Source organism: Rissa tridactyla, chromosome 1, assembly GCF_028500815.1.
Source record: "Rissa tridactyla isolate bRisTri1 chromosome 1, bRisTri1.patW.cur.20221130, whole genome shotgun sequence".
Taxonomy (NCBI): Eukaryota; Metazoa; Chordata; class Aves; order Charadriiformes; family Laridae; genus Rissa; species Rissa tridactyla.
Window position 1 is genome coordinate 150,965,499 of NC_071466.1, and position 22,285 is coordinate 150,987,783.

The 22,285-nt window shown below is 48.7% G+C and overlaps 1 protein-coding gene across 6 annotated transcripts in view; it reads right to left on the reverse strand.

Annotated features, from left to right (window-relative positions):
* Nucleotides 1-634: 634 nt before the first annotated feature.
* Nucleotides 635-22,285, reverse strand: part of LOC128907247 (chromatin remodeling regulator CECR2) — a 138,616-nt gene continuing 116,965 nt past the window's right edge. For 5 of the 6 annotated variants that reach the window (XM_054195913.1, XM_054195887.1, XM_054195867.1 and 2 more), the window contains 11 exons: nt 21,654-21,810; nt 17,742-17,871; nt 17,425-17,462; nt 17,229-17,320; nt 16,831-16,957; nt 14,998-15,431; nt 13,757-13,885; nt 12,838-13,660; nt 9,342-10,749; nt 8,385-8,490; nt 635-8,106 (listed from right to left, as the gene is read on the reverse strand). In XM_054195913.1, the coding sequence (XP_054051888.1) occupies nt 8,101-8,106; nt 8,385-8,490; nt 9,342-10,749; nt 12,838-13,660; nt 13,757-13,885; nt 14,998-15,431; nt 16,831-16,957; nt 17,229-17,320; nt 17,425-17,462; nt 17,742-17,871; nt 21,654-21,810 (3,450 nt within the window). In that variant the 3' untranslated portion in view covers nt 635-8,100. The remainder of the gene's footprint in view (nt 8,107-8,384; nt 8,491-9,341; nt 10,750-12,837; nt 13,661-13,756; nt 13,886-14,997; nt 15,432-16,830; nt 16,958-17,228; nt 17,321-17,424; nt 17,463-17,741; nt 17,872-21,653; nt 21,811-22,285) is intronic. The other variant, XM_054195877.1, reaches the window with a different exon arrangement.

Here is a 22,285-nt window from a genome sequence, read left to right on the forward strand (position 1 = left end):
ACACAGTATTAAACTAACTATTGAGGTAACTGTCGCTCTTGGGGAACAAAGGTAATCAGCAGACCAAGACAAAATATACACAATATAAAAATAAATAGCATTCCCCTTTCCAGTATTGACCAGGAAAGTTCACACAACTTTGCAGCAGCAGGAGAGAGAAGAGGATCCCTGACACTGTGCTCTATGGGACGGGGAGGGAGGCGGGGGCAAGAGCCGGGGCTCCTGGGCACCAGGCGATGGAGAGGTGCAGGATCTGAGCCCCCCACTGGGGAGAGCAGCACTGGGGCGAGCAACTCCAACATGAACTCCTTCCACTGAGAAAATCAGGCTACCAAATCCAACCTTTCCTAAACAGCATGGGCAGCCGGCTAGCTCAGTTTCTAACCAAGCCAAAGATGAGCAGGACCAGCCCTCAAACGTTAGGTCCCACCACCCAGCAAAACGCCCTGAGCCCCATGCAGGTCAGATTCCCCCCACTGAAGAATGCGGGCAGGGGTTGTTTTCACAGCTTGGTGTGGGAGGTCTCTGCTGCAGCATCAGCTCACCCTCCTGTTGCCCTGGGACAGTTGCAATCAGTTGACAAGGACCAGGCTTTTGCCCCCATGGCCCCTAGACCCCCCTCCCCGCCCAACAACAAAAAGCACAGCAACATAAGAACAGCCTCACCCCAAAAGAGAAAGGCCCCCGTTTTCTCCTTGTGCCCCCAACAGACAGATTACATTCTTTACAAACTTACAATAATACAAAAAAAACCCAACCCAACATCAACCAACTTCAGAAAAAAGGATGTAGTGGCATAGGCTCTCCCGCTACCTCCCCCATCAATGCCAAGTGAAGCAGGAGCGGGTCGCTCCCCTCCCCCAGAGGCATTAAATCCGTGGTGCACCCACCCCTCGCTCCGAGGCAGTAACAGGGAACTCCTCTTCCATGTGCTCTGCCTCTTCAGAGAGGCAAGGCGGCTCACTTTTACCAACTTGCTCCCTTCCCTTTCTACCTTCCCCACCACAGAGGAAGCAACCAGCTCTCTCCCGACTACCTTAATCAATCCAACAGTAGATGGGAAAGCAGCAACCTGGTGTGGATAAAATGCAGAGCCACAGAAAGCACCTCGCTTCCCACTCAAACTGTGAAGGCCCGCAGCATTTCATAGCCGTTTGCTCCCTGAAACAATATGGGAAGGTCGATGTTGCGCTGCTGCACGTTATTATTGCTCAGGAAAAAATCAGGCAGCGGTGTTCATTGATCTATCAAGGAAGAGAGGCAACAGCTTTCACAGTTGTACACAGTATATATTTTTAATCTAAGCCCCCTTGGAGGCAGACACACCAGGATCATGCACAGGAACCCTGCACAAGGGCCAGGAGCAAATCCTTATGCTATCAGAGGGACCGGCATCGCTGTGCCAGGAAGGCAAACCCTGGGACCATGGGGGAGAACTAAAGAGCCACTGAGGACACCTTAAATTCACGAGGAGAATAAATGTGTACTCCCCACCTGCTTTTTATATGCGTGTGCAGAGGAGACAGCTGGCAAGTTCAACCTTCTGCCCTTCTACTCACGTGGGCAGCGAGCTTTCATCTCTGCACTTGACAGCAACCGACTGCAGCAAAGTGAGCAGAGGGAGAGAAACTTGAAAGCTAGGAAGCAAGGACAGGGGAAACGTTGGCTCATGACACAAAAGGGGATCAGAGGACTTGCCAGACTAAAGGTTGAGGCCCAAGCTCCTTTAGCTGCCTGACTGGCTTCAGAAAGGGAGATCGCTCCTCTGACATACTCAACAGTGTTTGAATGCACTAAGTGTCTGCTTGTCTCTCACTAATTTCAAGGCCAAAGGAGTCCCTAATGGCCATCTGGTCTAACTTTGTCCACAACAAGGCTATTTTGCCCACATAGAGTCAGTTCCACTTTTATTTAGAAGGTATTCCACTTCCTACACTTCTGCTAGCGAGCCATGTGTTTCCAAACAATAAGAGCAAAGGACAGAGGGACTTGCTAGAGCTGGTGACAATCCCAATTAATCCTCAGCCCTAATGAATCCTTCATCCCCTCTTCCACTGGTAGGTGTAGCTCTTGTTCTCTCCTGGATGCACTGTCCGCTTTGGCATCCATGTTTCAAAAGAAGGAAGACCTTTACCAAAAGAAATCTAGGCCACTGCTGCAGATTAAGTAAAAAAAAAAGCTCAGTCGATGCAAGGCCAGCAGTGCTAAAACTACAAAACGCTCCACGGTCCTCAAATACTGCGTGTGAGCCGAGGCAGGAGAGTAATCAAAAAGGGCATGGCATCACACAGCTTGCAACACCTGTGCTTCGAAGGTACACTTGGATGTTTTAGTTTTAAATACATACAACCTTGTCCTGAATTTCCTTGCCTAGGACTGGACCGACCCTCGCTCTTGTCATCCCAGGAACTCCTATTTGGAAACAGCTGGAAATGGATCCCCCCCCCAGCTCTTTTTCAGAGAGGGAGGTGGACAGCGGAGAGTGAAAATCAGAACGCGTAGTTCATTATGTGCTGGTTAAAAGAGTTTCCCTTCCGCATGGGCGGCAGGGGTCCTGCCAAGCCCGAATGTGCATTACCCCCATCTGTATGTTAAACAGGTACAGATGGGGAAAGGCTGGAAGGTCAACGTTTGAGATGCTTTCTCGGTTACAATAAGCACATGCTCTTAAAGCTTGTCACATGGCCTGCAGCTGCAACACTACTTTCATAGCCTGCTATCTCAATCTCAGCCTTACAGAAAGGATATGGCACCTCACACACCTGCTCTTCAACCGCCAGCGCTGTACTTAAAGTGAAACAGGAATTCTGCAAGAGCAAACTCCTCTACCAGCAATGCACCCCAGTAAAAACTCTTTTAAGGGGATGCTCTGATTAAGCGTAGACCCAATCACACGGCTGCTCTGCAGTGAGGGGAACCAGAAGCAACCACAGCATCACCAGTTCCCCTGTTTGTCTTCTCCAAGCTACCCCTCGGGATGGTGGTTCCCCGTCACTTGGTTCAGCACCTTCTCCCAAACTCCACAATGCAGACGGCAACGCCATCTCCTCAGAAAGGGAAAGCAGAACAAAGCCATTGAGAGCAAAGCAACAGCCCTGGCTGAACACAGAGATGCACAGAAGACTGACAGAGATCAACAGAGGGAAAAAAAAGGTTGTTTTCTAATTACACATGGAGAAGTGTTGGGGTGAGAAGTTGCAGGAGAACCGCCTCAGCAGAATGAAAGACAGCCTCTGTGACTAGCTTTCAGATAAGACATCAAGAAGCTGATAGTGCTCCAAGACCCCGAGAAACCACACTTACAAAAATATACACAGGAGATTTGTTTCAGAAAGTCTGCATGGGAAAGGCATTTGGCAGACAAGAAAGGATCAGAAGCTCTTCCAAGAAAAGTGTCTCCATGTACTTTAAAGTCACAAATCAAACCAGTTGGGCCTTGAAGCTTCAAATTTACTTTCCTCTTTTGTCCTCCTCATTGCAGTCTGGTGACTTGGATTGCTACTGAGTGGTTTGGTGGGTCACACCATGGAATTTATAGACTGCAAACTTATGCTGGACACAGCTAAAAATCACTGTGAAGCCTCAGTGACTGCCCTTCTTAAAATACTTAAGTCGAATTGCCAGGGCCTTTGGTGCTTAAGACGCCTGAAGCTTCCAGAGTCCCAGGGGAAGCTTATACAATGTAATTTATAATGGCAATTGAACATCTTGGGAATTTGGGAACACCACACACCACTTGCAAAGGGCGAGGTGGTGGGGAGAGCAAGACGCTAAGAGGCCCGAGTAGGGTAAAAAGCTCTTCTGAGAATATTGGTAATTTTTGGCATGCTCCAAGCACAGTCAACGTCATATTTGTTCTACGTATTATATAGCCTCGTTTAACATGAAATCCGAAATTACAGCAAAACACATCCTCCGTATGAGAAAAGTAAAAGCTACAGGAAACTTTGCAACGTCACTAGCTCAAGATGCTTGCTGAAGAAGAACCAACTGCTAATATACTATACTACAACAATGCTGGAGGACGAGAAAGAGGGCTTCCAACCAGAGTCCATAATTTCCCTGTATTGTGTTAAAATATTATTTAAGCTAATGACACAAGTATGGCACTCAAAAGCCAGGGTATTTTAAAATGCAGGTACATGTCTCCTGCACTGTATGACAATCCATGGCAAAAAGTACCACCCTGTACATAAAGAGCTGCCATGTTACTCTCTTCTAAATCCTTCCGTAAATGTGTCTCTTTCACAATATCTACAAAACAGCCCTGTGCAGCACAGGTTGGGAAACCATAAACTATAAAATTCACATTTTCTGCTTCTCCTCGCGCATTTCCATTTATGTTCCACCCCAGCAATCCGCTCCCATCCCCATGCGCTCTGAGGGGTGCCAATTTTCTGTGATTTGTTCAGATTGTACCTGAGCTAGAGCTCTGATTTTCTGGGCATCCCTAGATGTCATCATAAAAAGAAAAGAAAACCAACCCAAACACTTATGAACAAAGCATTTGAATGTCTGGAAACTCTGAGCTAAGATTGCACAAGCAGCTCTCTATCTAGTGTGCCCTGTCCCCAGGATAGCCCTATCCCTGTAGCACAGCCATAGTTCCCCCTACACTATATTAGTACTTTTCTAATATAAACCATGTGTCCTCACAACAGCAGCTTGTTAGTCACTTTAATAAGAATTACTGACTACATCAAAAGCCATTTACCTAGAAACTTTCCCAGGAGGAGTCAGCTTCACTACTCTTTTTGTCTACCACCTGCAAGTCAAACACTTCTCCCAGATTTCCATTATGTCAGGTAAGGGATAATATCTTCATGTCACACACTCCATATAGGATCCTCAGGGTATCTATCACTGTCTAACACTCCACTACGCTCTCCAGGCAGACCACAAGCAATTCTTGCATTTCTTATTTGTCCCCTGTTTTGATCTGGGCTTGGTACTCATCCAGATACCATGACCACTAGAACCATGTTTTCAGTGACAGTTCCAGCTGAAGACCAAGAGTGCTTCAGCTTGGGGTTTGTTTTTTTTTTTTATAGCTTCTAAAAACCTCCTGTCCCACAAAGTTCACAATAAGCTGAACAAAAGGCACTTCAAATATTTGGGTAACCATCTGTGATACAGAAGACACAGACCGAAGTACGGCAGGGGTTGTTTGCAGAATCTACATTCACATTTTCCAGAATTTCGAATACTTTGCTACAAGTTACATTTTACAGTTCCTCTATTTTTAAATGTGTTATTTGAAATTATTTTTATATCTACAATGAACTAAAGACTGCTTTACAAGGAGAATCAACTGTGTTTTCATTTGTCCCAGGGTTATTGTCTTGAAGATCAGTTATACTTGCACAGTTTTTCATAAATACCTACTACTGCTTCAGTACCTCCATTCAGGAAAGGATCCAGACCTTCATTTCCAAGCAGCTGGGGCACTTCTGAAAACCCACTGCCAGCTGACGAGTCAGCAGCAGACCCTCAGATCTGGGACAAATTCGGATAAGCCGTAGCATAATGGTCTTGGCTGGGAAGAGCAGTTACCTGCTTCTCAGTCAAAGGAAAACCTTCAGCATCCTCTATTCCAGTTTATACCAATCCACCAGCAACAACGCTCCCTGACAGATGAACACAAATGAAAAAAAAACCAACCAGCACCAAAAAAAATATCTCCCTTTCGTAATGTAATGGCACCTATAGATAAGTGTTGTAAGTAATTCATATTATATTAAAGTCTTCCTTTGTGGAGGAGCCAGCTGTCCCAGGCGACTCACTGGACTAAGCAGACAGCAGCTATAGTTCACAGGCGAGCTGCAGCAGTGAGTAAGAACTGCATTTATAAACACGCTTGTGGGAATAGCATGAAGTTTAACTCCTGTTAGGTTTGGAAAATGCTTTGGCCCTACACAGCTCATCAGAGGCAAGGGTACTGAGCAGGGAGACTCATTGGTAAGAGGGCACTAATGTGGCAGTCCTTCCTTGTTCTAACTATTTCAAGAAAGAACATTTCTCATGTTTTAGGCTTTTTGTGCTTCCAAAAGCTTCAGACAGAAGGAGTAATGGCTCAGTCAGATGCTACCTGCCGTTTGCTCAAACAGCTTTGCCAGCACATGGTAGATCTACACAGAGGACAAAGACGGTGCAGTTGCGCATGCTAGTGCTATCCAGCCAAAGATACGGGTGACGGCATCATCCAAGACAACAAAGCAGCCAGAAAAATTCTCTGGAAACCTGGAGACAGAGACCCTGCCCTTGCTGGTACCATAGACTAAAGGGCATGCTGCTCTGTCCTCACTTTTGCTGTCAATTAGGCTTTTGCTAGCACAATTTGTCCAACACATTGGAACATCCTCCTTTTAACCGTACTGCTGTCCCCCCAGTGCAACCAGCAGCCTGCATTAAGGCTGTTGCGCCAGCAGATCTTGCTGTCCAGTCTTGCAGTGTATCAATTCCACCTTGTTTTACCCTAGCTCCCCCAAGAATAATCAGCTGCCTTAGCTTTAAGGCGTGAATAAACATCTGAAGATGAGATTCCCACCAAACTAATTTGTCAAATCTACATTTGAATGTCAGTGTTGACAAAGCACTGGCATGCAGGGGTTCCCCAGCGCAGTACTGCAACTGGTGAGGAACCCACTGCAGACTGTGTATAGCCTCCGAGAGAAGCTACCACTAGCCCTGTAGGACTTGCTGCTACGGCATCAAATGATGACAAAGGTAAACCAACTCAACTCAAGCACACGGCCCTCTCGTTCCTCACCCCCTGAGCCATGCCACCTCAATGTTTGATTTCAAATCAATGCTTTCTGATTCACCTACAACTTGAAAATACCAAATCCAACTCCATAGGCCAACGAATGGCTCACACTGCAGCACACCAACCATTCCCCCAAAGCAGCCTCATGCTCCTGCTCCACAGGCAACTGAGAGTGGTCAGGAACCCTGGAGTACCTTCTGCTTCTCTGCTGCTAAGAAGTGAATATAGACAAAGGACAGAGAAAGAAAGGTGGAGATTCTGCTCCGCTCCTCTCCTTGGGCAGCAGCACAGTACAGATTTGCACAATATTTGTTCTACCGAATAGATGCTGCTCCATCCCCAGCTGCACCAGTTTCACTGAAAGGAATGTAAGATGACCAGTTATGCCATTTTCTGTTTTCTAGAGCATACATTTATCCTATCAGAAAGGCAGGGAGAAGGGTACTATACTAGCAGAAGGGACAATGCCATGAGTATCCTGTCCTGGTTTCAATTCCTGGTCCTGGTTTCCTTGTTCCCCCACGATGACAGGAGCTGGAAGTGCACTCAGGCCCTGGATCCAGAGGGGGCAGAGGTGGGGGCGAGGGGGGAAGGAGGAAGAAGACAAGAGAAAGAGGAGGACACGTTATGCTCCTGAGCAATTCCTGCTATTAAGTCAACCAACCGTCGGGTTGTCTCTTGGTTGCAGAGGATAGGAAAGAGGACAGCAAGTCATCCATCACATGTTCCTTCACCTCTCTCCGCTTCCCTCAAACCCTCACTCTATCCTGAATGATTTCAGTGTGATATGATTGTAAACAGTTAAGGATTCCTCCAGTGCTAAGCCCACTACAAGCTGGGCCCACCACCTCCCCCATTATGTACAATACATTCACCAACAACAGAAATTTATTTAAAAAGGCAACAGGTTAAATTCTGTAAACTGGATCCAGCTCCAAAACACACACGTTAATACTACAAGTAAAATTCCATCATCATCCTCTTCCACCCTGAAAAATATACCTGAGTTTAGCAGTCAATGAAAGTTTCTGCCCCCACCCCCGCCCTCCCCACCCAAAAAATCCCTCAAACCCTGAACGAGACGCAGTCTCCGGTCACAGAAAGCCACTAGTTTGCGATGCTTTCCCTGCGGTGGCGAGCCAGCTGCTCGGCTGGCTGGGGCCCAGCACCACTCCAGGTTTCCAACACAAAAGCCGTTGCGGCACCATGTTCCACGGACCCAGGAAGCTACATGCTGCTCGGGTGAGAGGAGGGTGGAAGGAAGGTCTGCCCCTCCTCCCCCTTGTCCAAATCACGTGTGGCTTTCATCTTCGTGAGGTCCTTCCTTCCTCGGACTAGCTCTGGAAGAGGAAGAACAAGAGTTGGAGGCTCTAACTGTCAGCTTTAGAAAGGAATAACCTCATGACTGCATGCAACCAGTTCAAAGCTAGCACTATCTGTCCACCTTGGTTACATTTTACATTCAGCTAAGACTACAGAGACATCCCCAACTCCTCTGCAGAGCAGTAGTTCACTTCCCAGCTTCCTCCAGTGCTTCCCACTCCCAACACTTCACTCCTTTAACCGGTGGTCAGAAAAAGACTCGCATTTCAACTCTGCTCTCTTTAGTGGCCCTTACTTGATCCAGAGGCAACGCTGATGGTTTTTGTGGCGTCAGATCTTCCCGGGACATGGTTGCTGTAGGCATCTTCGGGAAGGGAACTTGAGCCTGATGCATTTGCATTCTGGAGCCAGGTTGAATGGAGAGAGTTTTAGCACATGAGCATCAAGAGCAAATCCCATCTACTTGGTTGAATGCATACGTACAACATTCGCATACAGGCATGCATCTCGTGTATTTTTCTTTCTGGCTTCCCCCCAAAACACAACCTTTAATCCATACCCCCCTCCAATGGCTTAGTTGTAAGCCAAGCCCCCTGAATACTTGAAGAAGGACTGTCATGCTGGGACTATGACAAAACACTGGCAGTTGAAGCACATTTACAAAATCTGAACAGGGAATTTTTGGAGTAGCAGAATTTTCCACTTGGGAATATAATGTGATATGCACAATCTCAGTGAGAAGTAATTTTCTGTGAGGAAAATTTGAGACAGAGAGGGAGGGCAAAGCAAGAAGAGGGGAAAAGGGGGGACAACATTAAAGTAAAGGAGTTCATAACAAGTTCATAACTTTAGTTAACTACTCTGCCCCTCTATGAGAAAGATGTAATAAAATTCTTGCAAAGAAAACGGTAGGAGCTCATTTGATTATGAGATGCACAACCCTGGATGACACATCAACAAAACACTGTCAGGTAAAACAAAGCACCGGTGTGGGGATGAGGCGGATGGGACAGGCTAACAGGTCTCCATGATGGCTATGGCTACTTGCTTTTAAGGACCTGCAACAAGACTCTCTCCAGCTTACAGAAAGGTCTTACACCCTTTTACTCCAAGGGTGTAAAAGTCATCTGTTAGCCTCTCAACAGCACTTGCCATCTCCTCTGACTTCAACCCATGTCCTTCCAAGGATATCCAACACTTATCATCACCCAGGCATCACCCCCCTCCCGCCTTGCAGAAAACGCAGTCTTACCCCGAGGGTCTATACAAGTCCTGGGGTGGCCCCCCCATGCCACCTCCACTGCCTCTCTGCTCCATCAGCAAGGCCTGAAAGTGACCTACATTCTCCTCCCGGCAGCGGTACAGGGGTCCCTCCTGAGAGAGGCCGTTGGCCTGGCCGGAGGCTGGATGATGAGACAGGTGAGCATTCATGGGCGATCCATATGTCCTGGGCTGGAAGTGACTGGCAGGATGCCGGGATGTATACGGAGAGCCAGTCTGTAGCATCACCCCGTGGGGAGGGAAAGCCGAGGGGCCGAATCCCATCCCTGAACCCAGGTGCGGTGGGGGGGCTCCATAGAGGAACTCCCCCGCTGCCACCGAGCTTTGCCTCTTCGTGGCTGCGTTGTGGTTGTCCAAATCAAGGAACTCTTTGGGACTCTCTGGCCTCTCCTGGGACTCCTCGGACTTCTCGTCTTCAGGCCCCAGATCCTGCCCGTCGTTCGGAGAAACCTCTTTGGCACTCGCTAGGTCCATGCGGTTGGGAGAGGCCAGGGCGGCGCTCAGTGCCTCGCAGCCCTGCAAGCCGCTGGCAGACCCCCGCTCCGGGAAAGGGGGTCTGGCCAGGGGTGGATGGGTGGTGTGGTGCCCGCTGGGGCTGGCCTGGGGGTGGAGAGGCCTCTGCCAGTCCGAGTAGCCCTGCGGACAGGCGTAGTAGGGCGGTCGCTGGTAGTGGTGGTAGGAAGGTTGAGGCTGCGGCTGGTAGGGGTAGGGCATGCCCTGGGGGGGTCGATACCGGGGGAAGACGCCGGGGTGGGCGCTGCTTGGCTGGAAACCCCGCGGGGGAAAATGCTGGGGGTGGGAAGCAGGAGGAGGAGGCTTTCCCCCCATCACGGGGCCGAAACCCTGCAGGCTTGGGTTGATGTGGTACCGCCCGGCCGAATTCGGGTATTCCAGCCCGGGCATGTAGAGAGGGTGGAACTGGTTGGGGGTGGCCCCCATGGAGCCGGCGTCCACGCTGGGGAGGCCGGTGCCCTGCCCCATGCAAGGCACGGCTGCGTCAGGCAGACCTTTCCCCCCACCACAGAGGGGCTTCTCCAGCAGGTTGGTGGCTAGCGCTTTCCCCTCAGTGCCAGCTGCCGGCCCCTCGCCTGTCGCCCCATTTTCAGGCAGGGGACCCCCTCTCTCAGAGGTGGGCACCAGGTCCCTCACACAGCCTGGGCCACCGGCGTAGCCACTCTCCGCCGGCCATGGGCCTTTGCCCTGCCCTGTCTTCAGGTCGCCCTTCACGCTGGAGCCGTCCCCCTCCCCATCTGGGGGCAAGGTGCGCCTGGTGCACTCCATGGGCAGCGGGGGCTTGGGATGAGGTAGGAGTTTGGTGTAGGCCCCGTCGGGAATGCCGATGCACTGAGCCTTCTCGTCCACACCTGCCGGCGGCTCTACTGGAAAGAGAGGGAGGAAAAGTCACACATCAGTCTAATTTCAGAAATTGGCCCTCTCAGCCTGACACATACGCACGCCTACTCACGCTCACCCAAAGCACACGTGCCAAAGAGTAATTCCTGCCAGCTGCAGTAGGTCTACCAAAGTAGCCTCTCAGCATCCTCTCCTGCTGCTGACCCAAAGTTGCTAGGCAGCTCCACCCGACAAGTCGCTAACATCTGGATTGAGAAATCATCCCACTTTTGTGCAAATGGAAGAGAGAAAGGAGTGACTTTCTAAAGCCATGAAGGTCTTTCCAGCGTAAGTACTCCAAAGCCTACAGCGTCCTGTCCTCTACTCAAACCTCTCTACTGGAATGTTGGAGCATGGCACCAGGACAACTGCTCTTTTGCGGGGTTGCAGCCTCCCTCCCACATAGTCCTCCCTTCAGAGACCTTTAGCAATTCTGGAGTGCATTTTTGCAAACTTGGGTGACCTTTAGTAGCTGCTTCTTTTAAAAGAGCTCTTTTAAAAAACACTCATGAGGTTGCACCTCTCTTGGAAAAGTGGCACGCGTGGTCTGAACCCTCAAGATACAGGCACACTGCTGTTTGCAAGCCACTGAAAAAATGACACCTCCACCAGACTAAGATTGCACATGTGGGTTTGGTCTGACACATGGGTGTGCAGAGGCTGCCTAATGGAGAGGCAGAGTTGGGAAATAATGCAGTGGGGTCCACGTGACAGCAAGATAAGAAGTCAGGGTAACAGCAGCTTGATTTCAGGCTGTGTTGCCCCTTCTGGTCCACAAACACCACTTGCCCACAGCTTGGGCAGAAGTGCTACCACACACTGAGATGCTGCGAGGCTGATCACAGCCATATTTTAACCAACTGTGATTTGGAGATGCGGCTACTCTGCCCTGCAATCACTCAACGTCCTCCCCCAGTCTCTGTTCTATATCCAGCACAGTTAAATGATGATGGCTTTTAAGCAATGCCACACAAGGAAAGAGTTTCCTCTTAGTGCAAAGCACACGAGGGATCGATAAAAGATGCAAGGGTTTTGATCTCTAGTTTACCAGCTAGAATTAATGAAAAAAAAATTTTTTTTTGATCTCTGGGGTTTTTTGATCTTTACTTTAGGTTTGTTTTCTTTTTAAGGGTTTTTTTTTGATGTTTAGTTTACCAGTTAGAAAAAATGAAATTCAACTGGAAAGAAACTCGTGATGGCACACACGACATTCTGCTATCCCACCTGAACTGACACAGCTGCTCAGGGGCTTTCGGGCCGTCCTGTTGTGTGAAGATTTTGAGATGTTGAGAGCTCACAAGGCACATGGGCATTTCAGAGGAGAAGCCATACTGACGTATACTCAAAGAGGTATATTTAAACCCTTTATTCACATAACGTCTTCTTTCCTTACCTAACTTTCTGCAGATCCAATTTTTATATTAACTCCAAGTGAGCTCTAGAAGCGTCACAGCCTATGTTTTGCATTTGCACCCCATGGAAAACTGATTAACTTGCAGGTATATAGCTGGGACAGAGAGGACCTCTGGCAGGCTACAGTGAAACAAAACAATCTTAGAAAAATCTAGGAGATGGTTGGAGTAGAAAATATATTCCAATTTAGATTAAAAAAAACCAAAAAGACATGTAAAAACTGTGTCCCCCACAACAATTTTATCAAGACTTTAATTCTTTTCTAGAAAAAAACCTGCTTTTGTAGCTGAGCTTCAGCCACTGTTTAAAATTGACTCCCTGAAGGTCAGGGCATTTTTTCCATTTCTCTAGTGGCACGAATTCAAATAAAGCCACATTTGCAGCCACAGGCTTTGTGCATCTGCAGGACAGTTAAGGTTTGGGTGCCTACAGGTTTGGAGCCCAAGAGCAGCAAAGCTGGCCTGGGGGTGCTCCTGCCCCTTCCCCACAAGCACACACCAGCGGGCAGGGCGGGGAGGATGGGATGGGATGGGATGGGATGGGATGGGATGGGATGGGATGGGATGGGATGGGATGTCTGGTAGTGAGCAAAGGGGAGGTGGGCAGGCAGCAGATGTGGGCAAGGAAGGTGAAACGCTACCAGCGGGCGCTCGAGGGGTTACCTTGGTTGCTCTCCGTCTCCATGGTCTGGCTGGTCAGATCCTGCGAGCTCCCATTCCCCACAATGGGTTTGGGGGGCTGCCCACCAGCGGCGGAGGCGGCGTGTGCCAGCTGGGGAAAGGGTCCGGGGAGGTGCGGCGGGGGTGGCTGGCGAGGGTGGTAAGGCACACCTGGCGGGCACACGCGGGAGGACAGCTGCTGCATGGCGATCATCTCCGGGCTGTCCATCATGGAGTCCCCACCCTGGCACCCTCTTTGGACCTGAGGGGGTCCCCCGAACAGAGTGGCCGGTGGCTGCGGCATCCTCTGGCCGGCGGCTTTCCCAGGTGGTCTGATATACCCTGAGGGAGGCACCCCGTGAGGTAGGAAATTTGATTGCTCGGTCCACTGGCTGGGAGGCAGCGGCGGCCTCATGGCCCGGGGGTCCATCATATGACCCAGGGCACGGGGCTGGAGCGAGGGCCCCGGCCCCATGGGCCCCTTCTCCTCTGGCCCCATGGCTCCCTGGCCGGCGGGGCCATGACTGCCATTCCACAGGGCCGGGTGTGCACGGTTCAGGTACTTGTAGGGCCGGTACATGTGTCCTGGGGGGACCTCTGAGCCCTCCGGTGGCCTCACGGGGGGCCCGTTGTGCCTCGGAGGGAGGAAGCCCTGCTGGAACTGGGCCGGTGGGTAGACAGCATCGGGCGGGGGGCCGCTCACACGTCCCAGCTGCAGGGCGCCCGGCCGGGGGCTGAGGCCGGCGACGTGGGTCGGTCCCGCGCACGCCTGCTTCTCCGGGGCGGCCAGCCTGTGCCCACGGTGCTCGCTCAGTCCCACGGCCGGCTGGGGTGGAGGAAGAGAGAGAGAAATGGTGGGTCTCGGTGAGAGCCGCTGCACTGAGGACATGTAGCAGCAGACCTTGGCCGCAGCATTTCTTACCTGCATGGCAAAGTGCTGGTGCTGCTGGACTGGGTCTCCGGGATGGGGCTCAGGCACTCGCGGCGAGCCGTAGAGTTTCGTGGGATCCGATCCACGCAGGGGGCCAAACGTTCCTGGCACGGCTGGTCTCTGGGGGACGGGGAGGGGAGCGGGAGAGAGAAATAAAACAATTTGTGAAGCGCAGTAAAGCAGCAGAGCTGTTGCAGGTGAGGGGAAAGCAAGGCTGGAGGAACCACACAGATGACCAGATGAGCTTTTGGGAGATACCATGAAAAACCTGTACTCTTTTTCCTACACTCTTTCCTCCCCTTTCCTCTTCCCTGCCAAAGGCCAGCCATGTGTCCCCGCGCTCAGGTCAGGATATACTCACCTGCCACAGGGAGCAAGCAAAAAGATTGGAGGGGTCAGTGGTTTGCTCCAAGGAGAGGAGCGCACCACAAGAGCATGCAAGCGGTACGATGGGGGAATGTGCTAGATTTCCTTCAAAATACTCATTGCCTCCAACTCTCCTACTGCCTCCCTCCTATTTGCATCACAAGAAGCGCTCTAAAAATTTTGTTTGATCTCTAGCTAAAAGGGCAAGGGGTTGTTTGGATCTCAGAGGAGCAGCTGATACACCACATCACAAGACATCACTGGTTAAAATGGAAAAGGCAGAGAAGGATGGGTGAGGAGCAGGCCAGAGGGGAGGCAGAACAGGTGGCACTCGGAGAAGGAATGTTGGGCTAAAGGGAGGTCACTGCTGCAGTCCAGGGTGGCCTTGTGTTTGATTTCGTTTACTGCTTTTATAAATACTCAAGGCATGAAATGCAGTAGTACACAGATGGCACAAAGTTACCAGGCATCTGTAAACAATTCAGACAAAAGAAGACCCGCTTGTTCAGCATCATAAACTGGAGGTTAAGAGGAAATGTGACTGCCTTCCATGCACAATGGGGTAGCTCTCCGAGGAGAGAAGAGAACTGGGGGAGCCAGGGTTGGTGCAAGCCCACATGGGGGCACACTGGCCATGGGAAACATTAGGAGACAGTTCCCAGCTAGTGTGTCAAAGACTGAAACTGTACCAGTTTAAATCTAAGGTATGAAAAGTTTCAGCTGTAGAAACTATAGCCCTGACCCTTAATCTCTGGGAAAAGGTTCTTGCCACGCAGTAGGGATTTCACAGTAGAGAGCTTCGTTCTCCTTTACCTCCCTCCCTCCGCAGGTGTGATGGGTGAAGAACAGCAGAAACTGCTCCTTACCATCTGGCCAGGATGTGGCACAGGGCTTGGCATGCCGCCGTACTGCAGAGAGCGAGGGAAACCTCGTCCATTGGAAGGACCCACTTCTCGAGAAGACTGCATTGGGTTGCCACTTGGATCCTCTGCAGAGGATGAGGAGAAGGAGGAGGAAGAAGAAGAGGAGGAAGAAGCAGGAGCCCTAGAAGTAGCTCGATATGGTGGAGGTTTTCCTCCATTTTCCAGGCGTTGCTGCCTCTTTCCTGGTCCATCTGGGTCTCGCGACCGAGTCCAAACACTGCCTGTGCTGGAGCGGCCTGTCCTCCGGCTCCTCTTCTCTCGTCTCCCATCTTCTCTTATCCAAAACTCCTCATCTGTGTCTCCATCTTCCCCAGGGAAGTGCTTCATCATCGCTCGGTGGAAACATCTTTCTAAGTTGTAAGCCATCTTGGTATATTCTGCAGCAAAAAAACCCCAACAACATCAGGGACAGAGCCTTATGGAGAGAAACAATTAAGCAACACCAGACTTTCCCATCAGATAAATCATCTCCTCTCCACAAAGTTTCTTTGAGGAAGACTTTTGTTTCTAACTAGTTGACTTTGGTTTACATTCTTAAACTTGATAAGCAGCACAGCATCAGATTTGTTCAGCAGCCTCGCCAGGGGACAGGCACATGGACATGACAAAGTACCATTAGCGGCACGGCTTGCAGAGTCAGCATTAACCCAGTGTTCCAGCACAGTGCCAAGAATTACATTATGAGAAGCACCACCTCTGCTCGCAGAGATGCGTGACCTGCACAGTTAGCCAGCAAAGCCCTGAGAGAAGAAATGTGAACTTCCAGCAATGCTATTTGATTACAGTCAGAGGCTTTTCTTGGATTCGTTCAAATCTCTGCTGTATGCTACAAGACAGAGGAAAATCAGCAAACGTATTTATCCACGTACGGTTTCTAAAGCACTTGCTGACCCTGACACGAAAGCTATTGCCAACACCAGTGTCCCCATTGCGTCATTTCCACAGGACAGTTCTGCTCAGAGGGGCTCCTACTTTTCATTGGAGTGGATAGGAAGGAAAAGACATGTGAGAAGTGTTAATGACAAGGGCTTAAAGCAAATGACTTTCCAGTTGTTTCCACTAAACTAACCCAGAAGTTCCTCGGGAAACAGAGCTCTCCCAGTGGCAGTGCAGGAATGCTTTTACTTGGGGCCCACAGTGACAAGCTGGGAAGTTCTATTTTCCCTTTCAAGGCGGTGCTGGTGAGACACAGTCTGCAGTGATGACCCACCATATGGGAACTGACTTCTTACCTAAGCAACATGCAGAATTTTAATTGGCATAGCAATTAAACCCAGGGTTTCCCATTTGCAGAGTCATGTTTTTCGTTCAATAGCCAAGGAACCTAAAACCTGTATTTTCCATCCAAAGAACTACAAGCCTCGCTCTTTCCTCACTTGCCTCACTTATCAAACACTGGGGGCTAAGCAGACTCCTATGCTTTTCAAAGTCTGTGATAGATATTATGAGACAAAGGAGCACACCGAGACTCACAAGCACACAAACGAATGAGCTCAGAAAGAAACAAGCTTTCTTCTCTTTGTGTGTTCTGCCTTCACCATCTACCAACTCAGGAATCCCTTAGTATGCCAGGCCCCAATTCATCATGACCCAATTGTGCTAAAAGCCTGGCTAAAACCCCAGGCCTTGTAATACTCAGGAGCTCCTACTTTTTCACCCGGCCTCCCAAAAATACCCTGAAAGAGAATATGCACAAATCAAGTGAGTAGGGAGAGATCAGTGCTTGCTTTCACTCAGCACTGCAAATAGATTAACTTAGCATCTTGCTGCTCTTACCACTGCCTTCACCATTGTACTTAAGACAGTTCCTGAACATGGTCTTCATATCGCCCACAAATTCTTCCTTGGTGCAGTACTGACCTCCATTCAATTTCTTCTCCATGCTAGAGATGTCCATGGGGGCCTGAAATGCAATAAACCCTCCCTTCAGTTAAAGCAAACATAGTGGGGCTTACAAAGCAGCATAAACAGCTTCTTCGCAGAGAGCGGAGGCCACTGTTCTGAGAGGCAGACTCTCATCTTTGGTTTCCCTGACTTGTAAGGCTAGAAGGGACTACTGGAGTCATGCAGTTTGACTGTGAGTGTAACACAGCCCACAAAACTTCAAAACACTTCCAAAAAACTGCATCCTAGTCAAAGTGCATCAGTCAAGATGGCTGGACCACTTTCCATACCTTAATGATCTGGTAGTAGTTGGGAGCATATGATTCATCGACGGGCTCCAAGAAGGGCCAAGAGTCCTTGTGAGCCTTTACCACGTCTAGAACTGGCAGTAACAAAAGAAAGGTGAATGGTTACACGCACACATGCTCAGGGGAGTATTTCACTTTGAACAAGTCATGCAAAGGGGAAAGTTGGGGCAGGACTAACCTTTGTACATGGCTGTGAACTCATCGTCCAGTTCAAAGCTGTAATGGGAAGCACAAAAGTGAATACGCAGACTGAGGACACGTAAGACATGCTCTCATACTTCACTTTCCCTCCACCCCATGCACAGTGCCATAATGCCGAGAAATATGCTTCATCACAAACACTTCTCTAGCGTGGACCAAATCCAGATGTTTCTCAGCTTACTCCTTGCTGTTCTGTAATGTCAATTGTCCCTCCTCATTCCTGTGAACGATCACACTCCTCTCCTCCCCACACTCACTACTTCAATGCACCTGCATGCCCAGCTGCATACTCACAGATCCTTGGTCCTTCGCTCTTCCCTGGTAGGGGAACTGGGATCCAAGTGGGAAAGCTCAGGGGGAAGCTCCTTCCCCTGCGCCAGCAGCCAGGCCCGTTCTTCACGAAGCTTCCTCCTCCTGGCCCGTTCTGCAGTGGGGAGAGGAGAGAGGTGAAAAACTAGTCAGCACTCCTTGTCAACAAGATGCTGCAGGAAAAATGAAGGCAGCTCATGCAGCTCTCAAGAGCTCCCGTGAAATGCTCTTGTTCTTTCAGGAAAAGCAGCAACAGCACAGGAGCAGAGGAGGTGAGAATACAGCACACCATCAACACTCCTCTTCATTTCCCCTTGGCTTTATTATCAGTGATTTTCAAGCATTGCTGTGATACAGATGCTCCTCCAGACAGCTTCCAGACAAATTCCTGACAATGGTATGGTACAAAGAGAGAAGTTCAACACGCAGATCCAGGCGTAGATCAGCACTATGGAAAGAGCTGGCTTGTTAAGTTACCATCCTTCAGATGTTTCACCTCAGTCAGGTGAACTCAAAGCAGCTGGTTTTGCACTGAAGTGGATGAAGAGCAGTGCCAAGGGAAGGGCGAGGTTCTACCAGCTGGGTGGCAATGAGTAACTGGGGTCATTAATATCCTCCACCACCATGGCTAGCTTTGGGAAGATTGCTCAGGTAGGCCTTCACGGCCAGCAGCCAAAGCGAGCAAGCTGCCACACAGGAGGACCACTGGGACAGCTTTGGTTTAAGAGGTGAGAGACAGGAAGAAGCAACGCTGGTAATATAACCTGTGGTTTGCAACCAGACAGCTGGCTAACAGATTGCTTCATAATAGAAAGTTTATGGGCTCTTATGAACCTCATTTCCTTTTTCTTATAGGAAATCTGAATTCATTTGACTTGCTAAACACCTGCGGTTGTACCAGCTTTCTGTAGGAGCAGAATTCTGTGAAAGTATTGTTCAAGGAGAGATGTCATAGGAGTAAGACCCCAGAAAACAGGCCACACTGGAGAACACCCAGAGTGAAAGAAAGATGGGGGAGACTTGGCTAATACCCTCTAGCAGAGGCTCCATTTTTGGAAAATGCCAAGGACTCAAGCAGCACCACTTCTGGTGGAAGAGTAATAATTTACTGTCTTACTCTGTCAGTAAAAATAAACTTGGGATGGGGCTTGAGGGCATAGGAAAACTAGGAATAGCTACAAGGTAAATATTTTCTGGAGGTCCATGGCCAGTTATGTCAAAGACGGGTAAAAGAAAGTCCAGATTTCCTGTTAGAAAACTCTGGGTAGCACTGAAGTTGGGAGGACAGGACTTGCATCTAAGATGTCCAACAGAATCCAACAGCATCTATTATAACATTTAATGATGAGAAGTCCAACATCAAAATGCAGTGAGCAGAGATTTTCTGAGTCTGTCCAAGCACAGTACTTCATGCTTCTTTCGTAAAATTAACATCACTTAGATGACATTGTAATGGATGCCTAAGTGAGAAAGCTGAAAAAAACATGAGGCGATGATTTGGGCAGCAAAAGGAAAATCTCATGGCAACAGCAGCCAAGAGGGTGCAGATTTTAGAAATCCATCAAGCCCTGCCAAAGATCTGACCTGGTAAACTGACAGGAATCAGGGAGTGCTACCTTGGTACCAGGCTGGAGCTCAGTCAGGAGGATTAATGGCAGGTCCCTCTACCACAGCAAGCGATTAATATAGCATGTTAAAGATCATTGGCAGAGCTTGTTGTCATGCTGTTGGCCTGGTTTGAGTCCTACCTAGCAGCTTTCAAAGTCTAATGAGTGCCCTAAAAAGTACCTCAAACATCTACAAAGTCATATGGGCAAGAGATAATGTTGGAGCAGCATCTGGGAAACTCCAACCTGCTGTTGTGGTAGAAATCTAGAAAGCTGCTTTAACTCTTAAATTCAGGAAAGTCCAGGTGGGCCTAGCAGGAGGCTTGCTACCTGGGGCGCGTGTTGGAGTGACGGGAAGTGAAATCCCAGACTGGAAACAGGTATGTAATCTAAAAACAGGCATATAGTCCAAAACCGAGAAGCAGGTGAAGTGCTGATGAAGTTCATCAGAGAGCAGATATTTCACCCTGTGTTTCACATCATCCCTCTACAGAAGACCTTACAAAATGAATGTTAAGTCCCAAACAGACCACAAAATAGAAGAAAATCTCTGTTACCCTAAAATATCTGTCAACAGATGTCCACTTTTAACAATTCTGAACCAAGCAAAACAGATGACTTCATTTTCAAATCACTTTCTGTCCATAAGAACTGTCAAGAAAGTAAATGCTAATGGAGGGTGTGCTTGGCAATGAGGAAAGATGGTTAAGAAGCCAAAGTTTTACCTGGATAGCTGCTGTTTCTAGGGATGAAAAATACTGCAGTAATTTAACTGAACAAGTCAGCCATTTAAATAACCATTCCACATGTTTTTTGCATCAGCTTAAAAGAAGACTTCTCCTGACTTCACCTAAACTGACTAGGGACAAGTTTAAACTAAACTGAAAGAAACTGCACAAACCAAAATAAAAGCATCTCTTCCAAGAAAAGCATGACTGTTTGCTAAATTGGCTTAAAACAGTTTACTGCCCAATCCCATGCCAGTTTTTTTGAGTGGCTCTGGTGCCTTTGCATAAGACGATGTAGTGATTGCGTTCACCCAGAAAAGGACACGGCTTATACCAAAACAAGACCTTTTTACAGGTACATTTAACTTTGCAGCTCTTCTGGAACTTCAAGATTAATTTTATCTATACAGATGGAGAATTAAAGCACAGAGAATATGCAATTTGCCAAGGTGAAATAGATATCTGTGGCAGATATAGAAGCTGGATGATTCTCAGTTTAAAGCACCGGATTAGCTGGGACTGGCAACCAGGAATATATGAAGGCCAAGCAAGTAATTGGATTTTCTAAAGGTTAGAAAGGTAAGCAGGTAAAAGAAACTATTCTTGGATAACATCTGCTCTGTTACCAAACATCTGGCAGCAGACTGTTTAATCTTGGGAAGTTTATAAGGTTTGCATGAACTTAATCTTTTTTCCTTTTCTGATTCTTTATCCACTTCAGGATTCACGGTACTGACACTGCCACACATTACCACCACAGTTTTCTGAAGATGTTCAGCCTTTTCCTGGAACTGCAACAGCCCAGCCAGCCACTGCGGCAAAAGCAGAAGATAAAGGAATCCCCATAAGGGAGACTGACAGAGAGAAGGTCGTCAGAAATGAGCCTGCTCTTAGACACCAGTGCCTACACGTACTGGCTAAACGCCTGCTGTCTGTGCCTCGATCCGATGTATTAAACACAACACGGCTGTTTCTTGTAGAACAATTTAAATCAGCATTTAATTCAAAACCACAAAAAACCAAGACCAACACCTGAAGTTGCCACCTCTGGTGCTCTGTTTAGCCTGCTTGCCTCATCTTTAGTTCTCCAGATGATAAGGCCAGTAGCAATATAAAACCACGACTCTTGCTACTCCCATGCTGTCCACTTCCCTTTCTCCTCAAAGGGAATACTTTCATCATGCATTGGGCCAAAAGGACCAAACACTATTCAGCAAGAGCAAAGCCAGCTAACCCTGCACACAGGGAAATCCATGAGGAGAGACAGAAGAGACCTGAGAAACAACACAAATAGCGGCAAAAAAAGTACAGCCGGGGCAGGGGAGAAAATAAGCATGACTTGAGGAAGATGACACAGCTGAAGGGTGCACTGGAGAACAGCTACCAACACCGAGGGAGACAGACAAAGGAAAAAAAGCTACAGACTGTCCAAGGTAAATGCAAGAAAAGATATTCCTGCTAGCAGGTCTGGCAGGGGAGGAATGTAAATGGCAGATCTTAATTCAAGATTTCAATCTTGGGTTTGGAAGCTTCCACACTTGCTTCACCCTGGCCTCACATACCTTCCACTGCTTTCACCTTCTCCTCCATCTCTCTCTTCCTCTCCTCCTTTAGCAGCTGTTCCTGCTCCCGCTTCTGTACTGCTATAAGGATTTGGCGCTCCTCCTCTTCCTCTCTGCGCCTCTGCTTCTCCATCGAACTCAGCACATTTGGGTTTACCTGTGACAAAATGGTGCACCAAAAACTGTAATGCATTGGCTTATTGAAGTCTGAACAGAGGCAGGTTTACTTTGAGCAAGCATTAAAGCGTACCTACAATGAATGGCTGGGGGAAAAAAAAGGGAAAAAAAAGGATTTGTACATATGAATTCTCAGATGAAAAGCAACATGTAAAGGAAAGTTATTTGTGAAGCAATGAAATCCTACTGACATAGGGACAAAGGAAGGAGAAGCAATGGGTTAGACAAGCTGCCACTCTGCCAGGGACGCACCGCGTGTATTTTCCTTCTGGGCATAGGATTTGGGCTGGTGACACCGCCACAAAACACCTCTACCCCTTCCAGCTTGCAAAGCCCTGAGTTGCAAGTGTGAGCAGAAAGGACTACTTTGCCAAACCTGGCACTGCTATAAAACACAGCATTTAGGATAGGAAAAGGGACCAGTATAGCCTTGCATCAAGGTATCATTTGGAGTG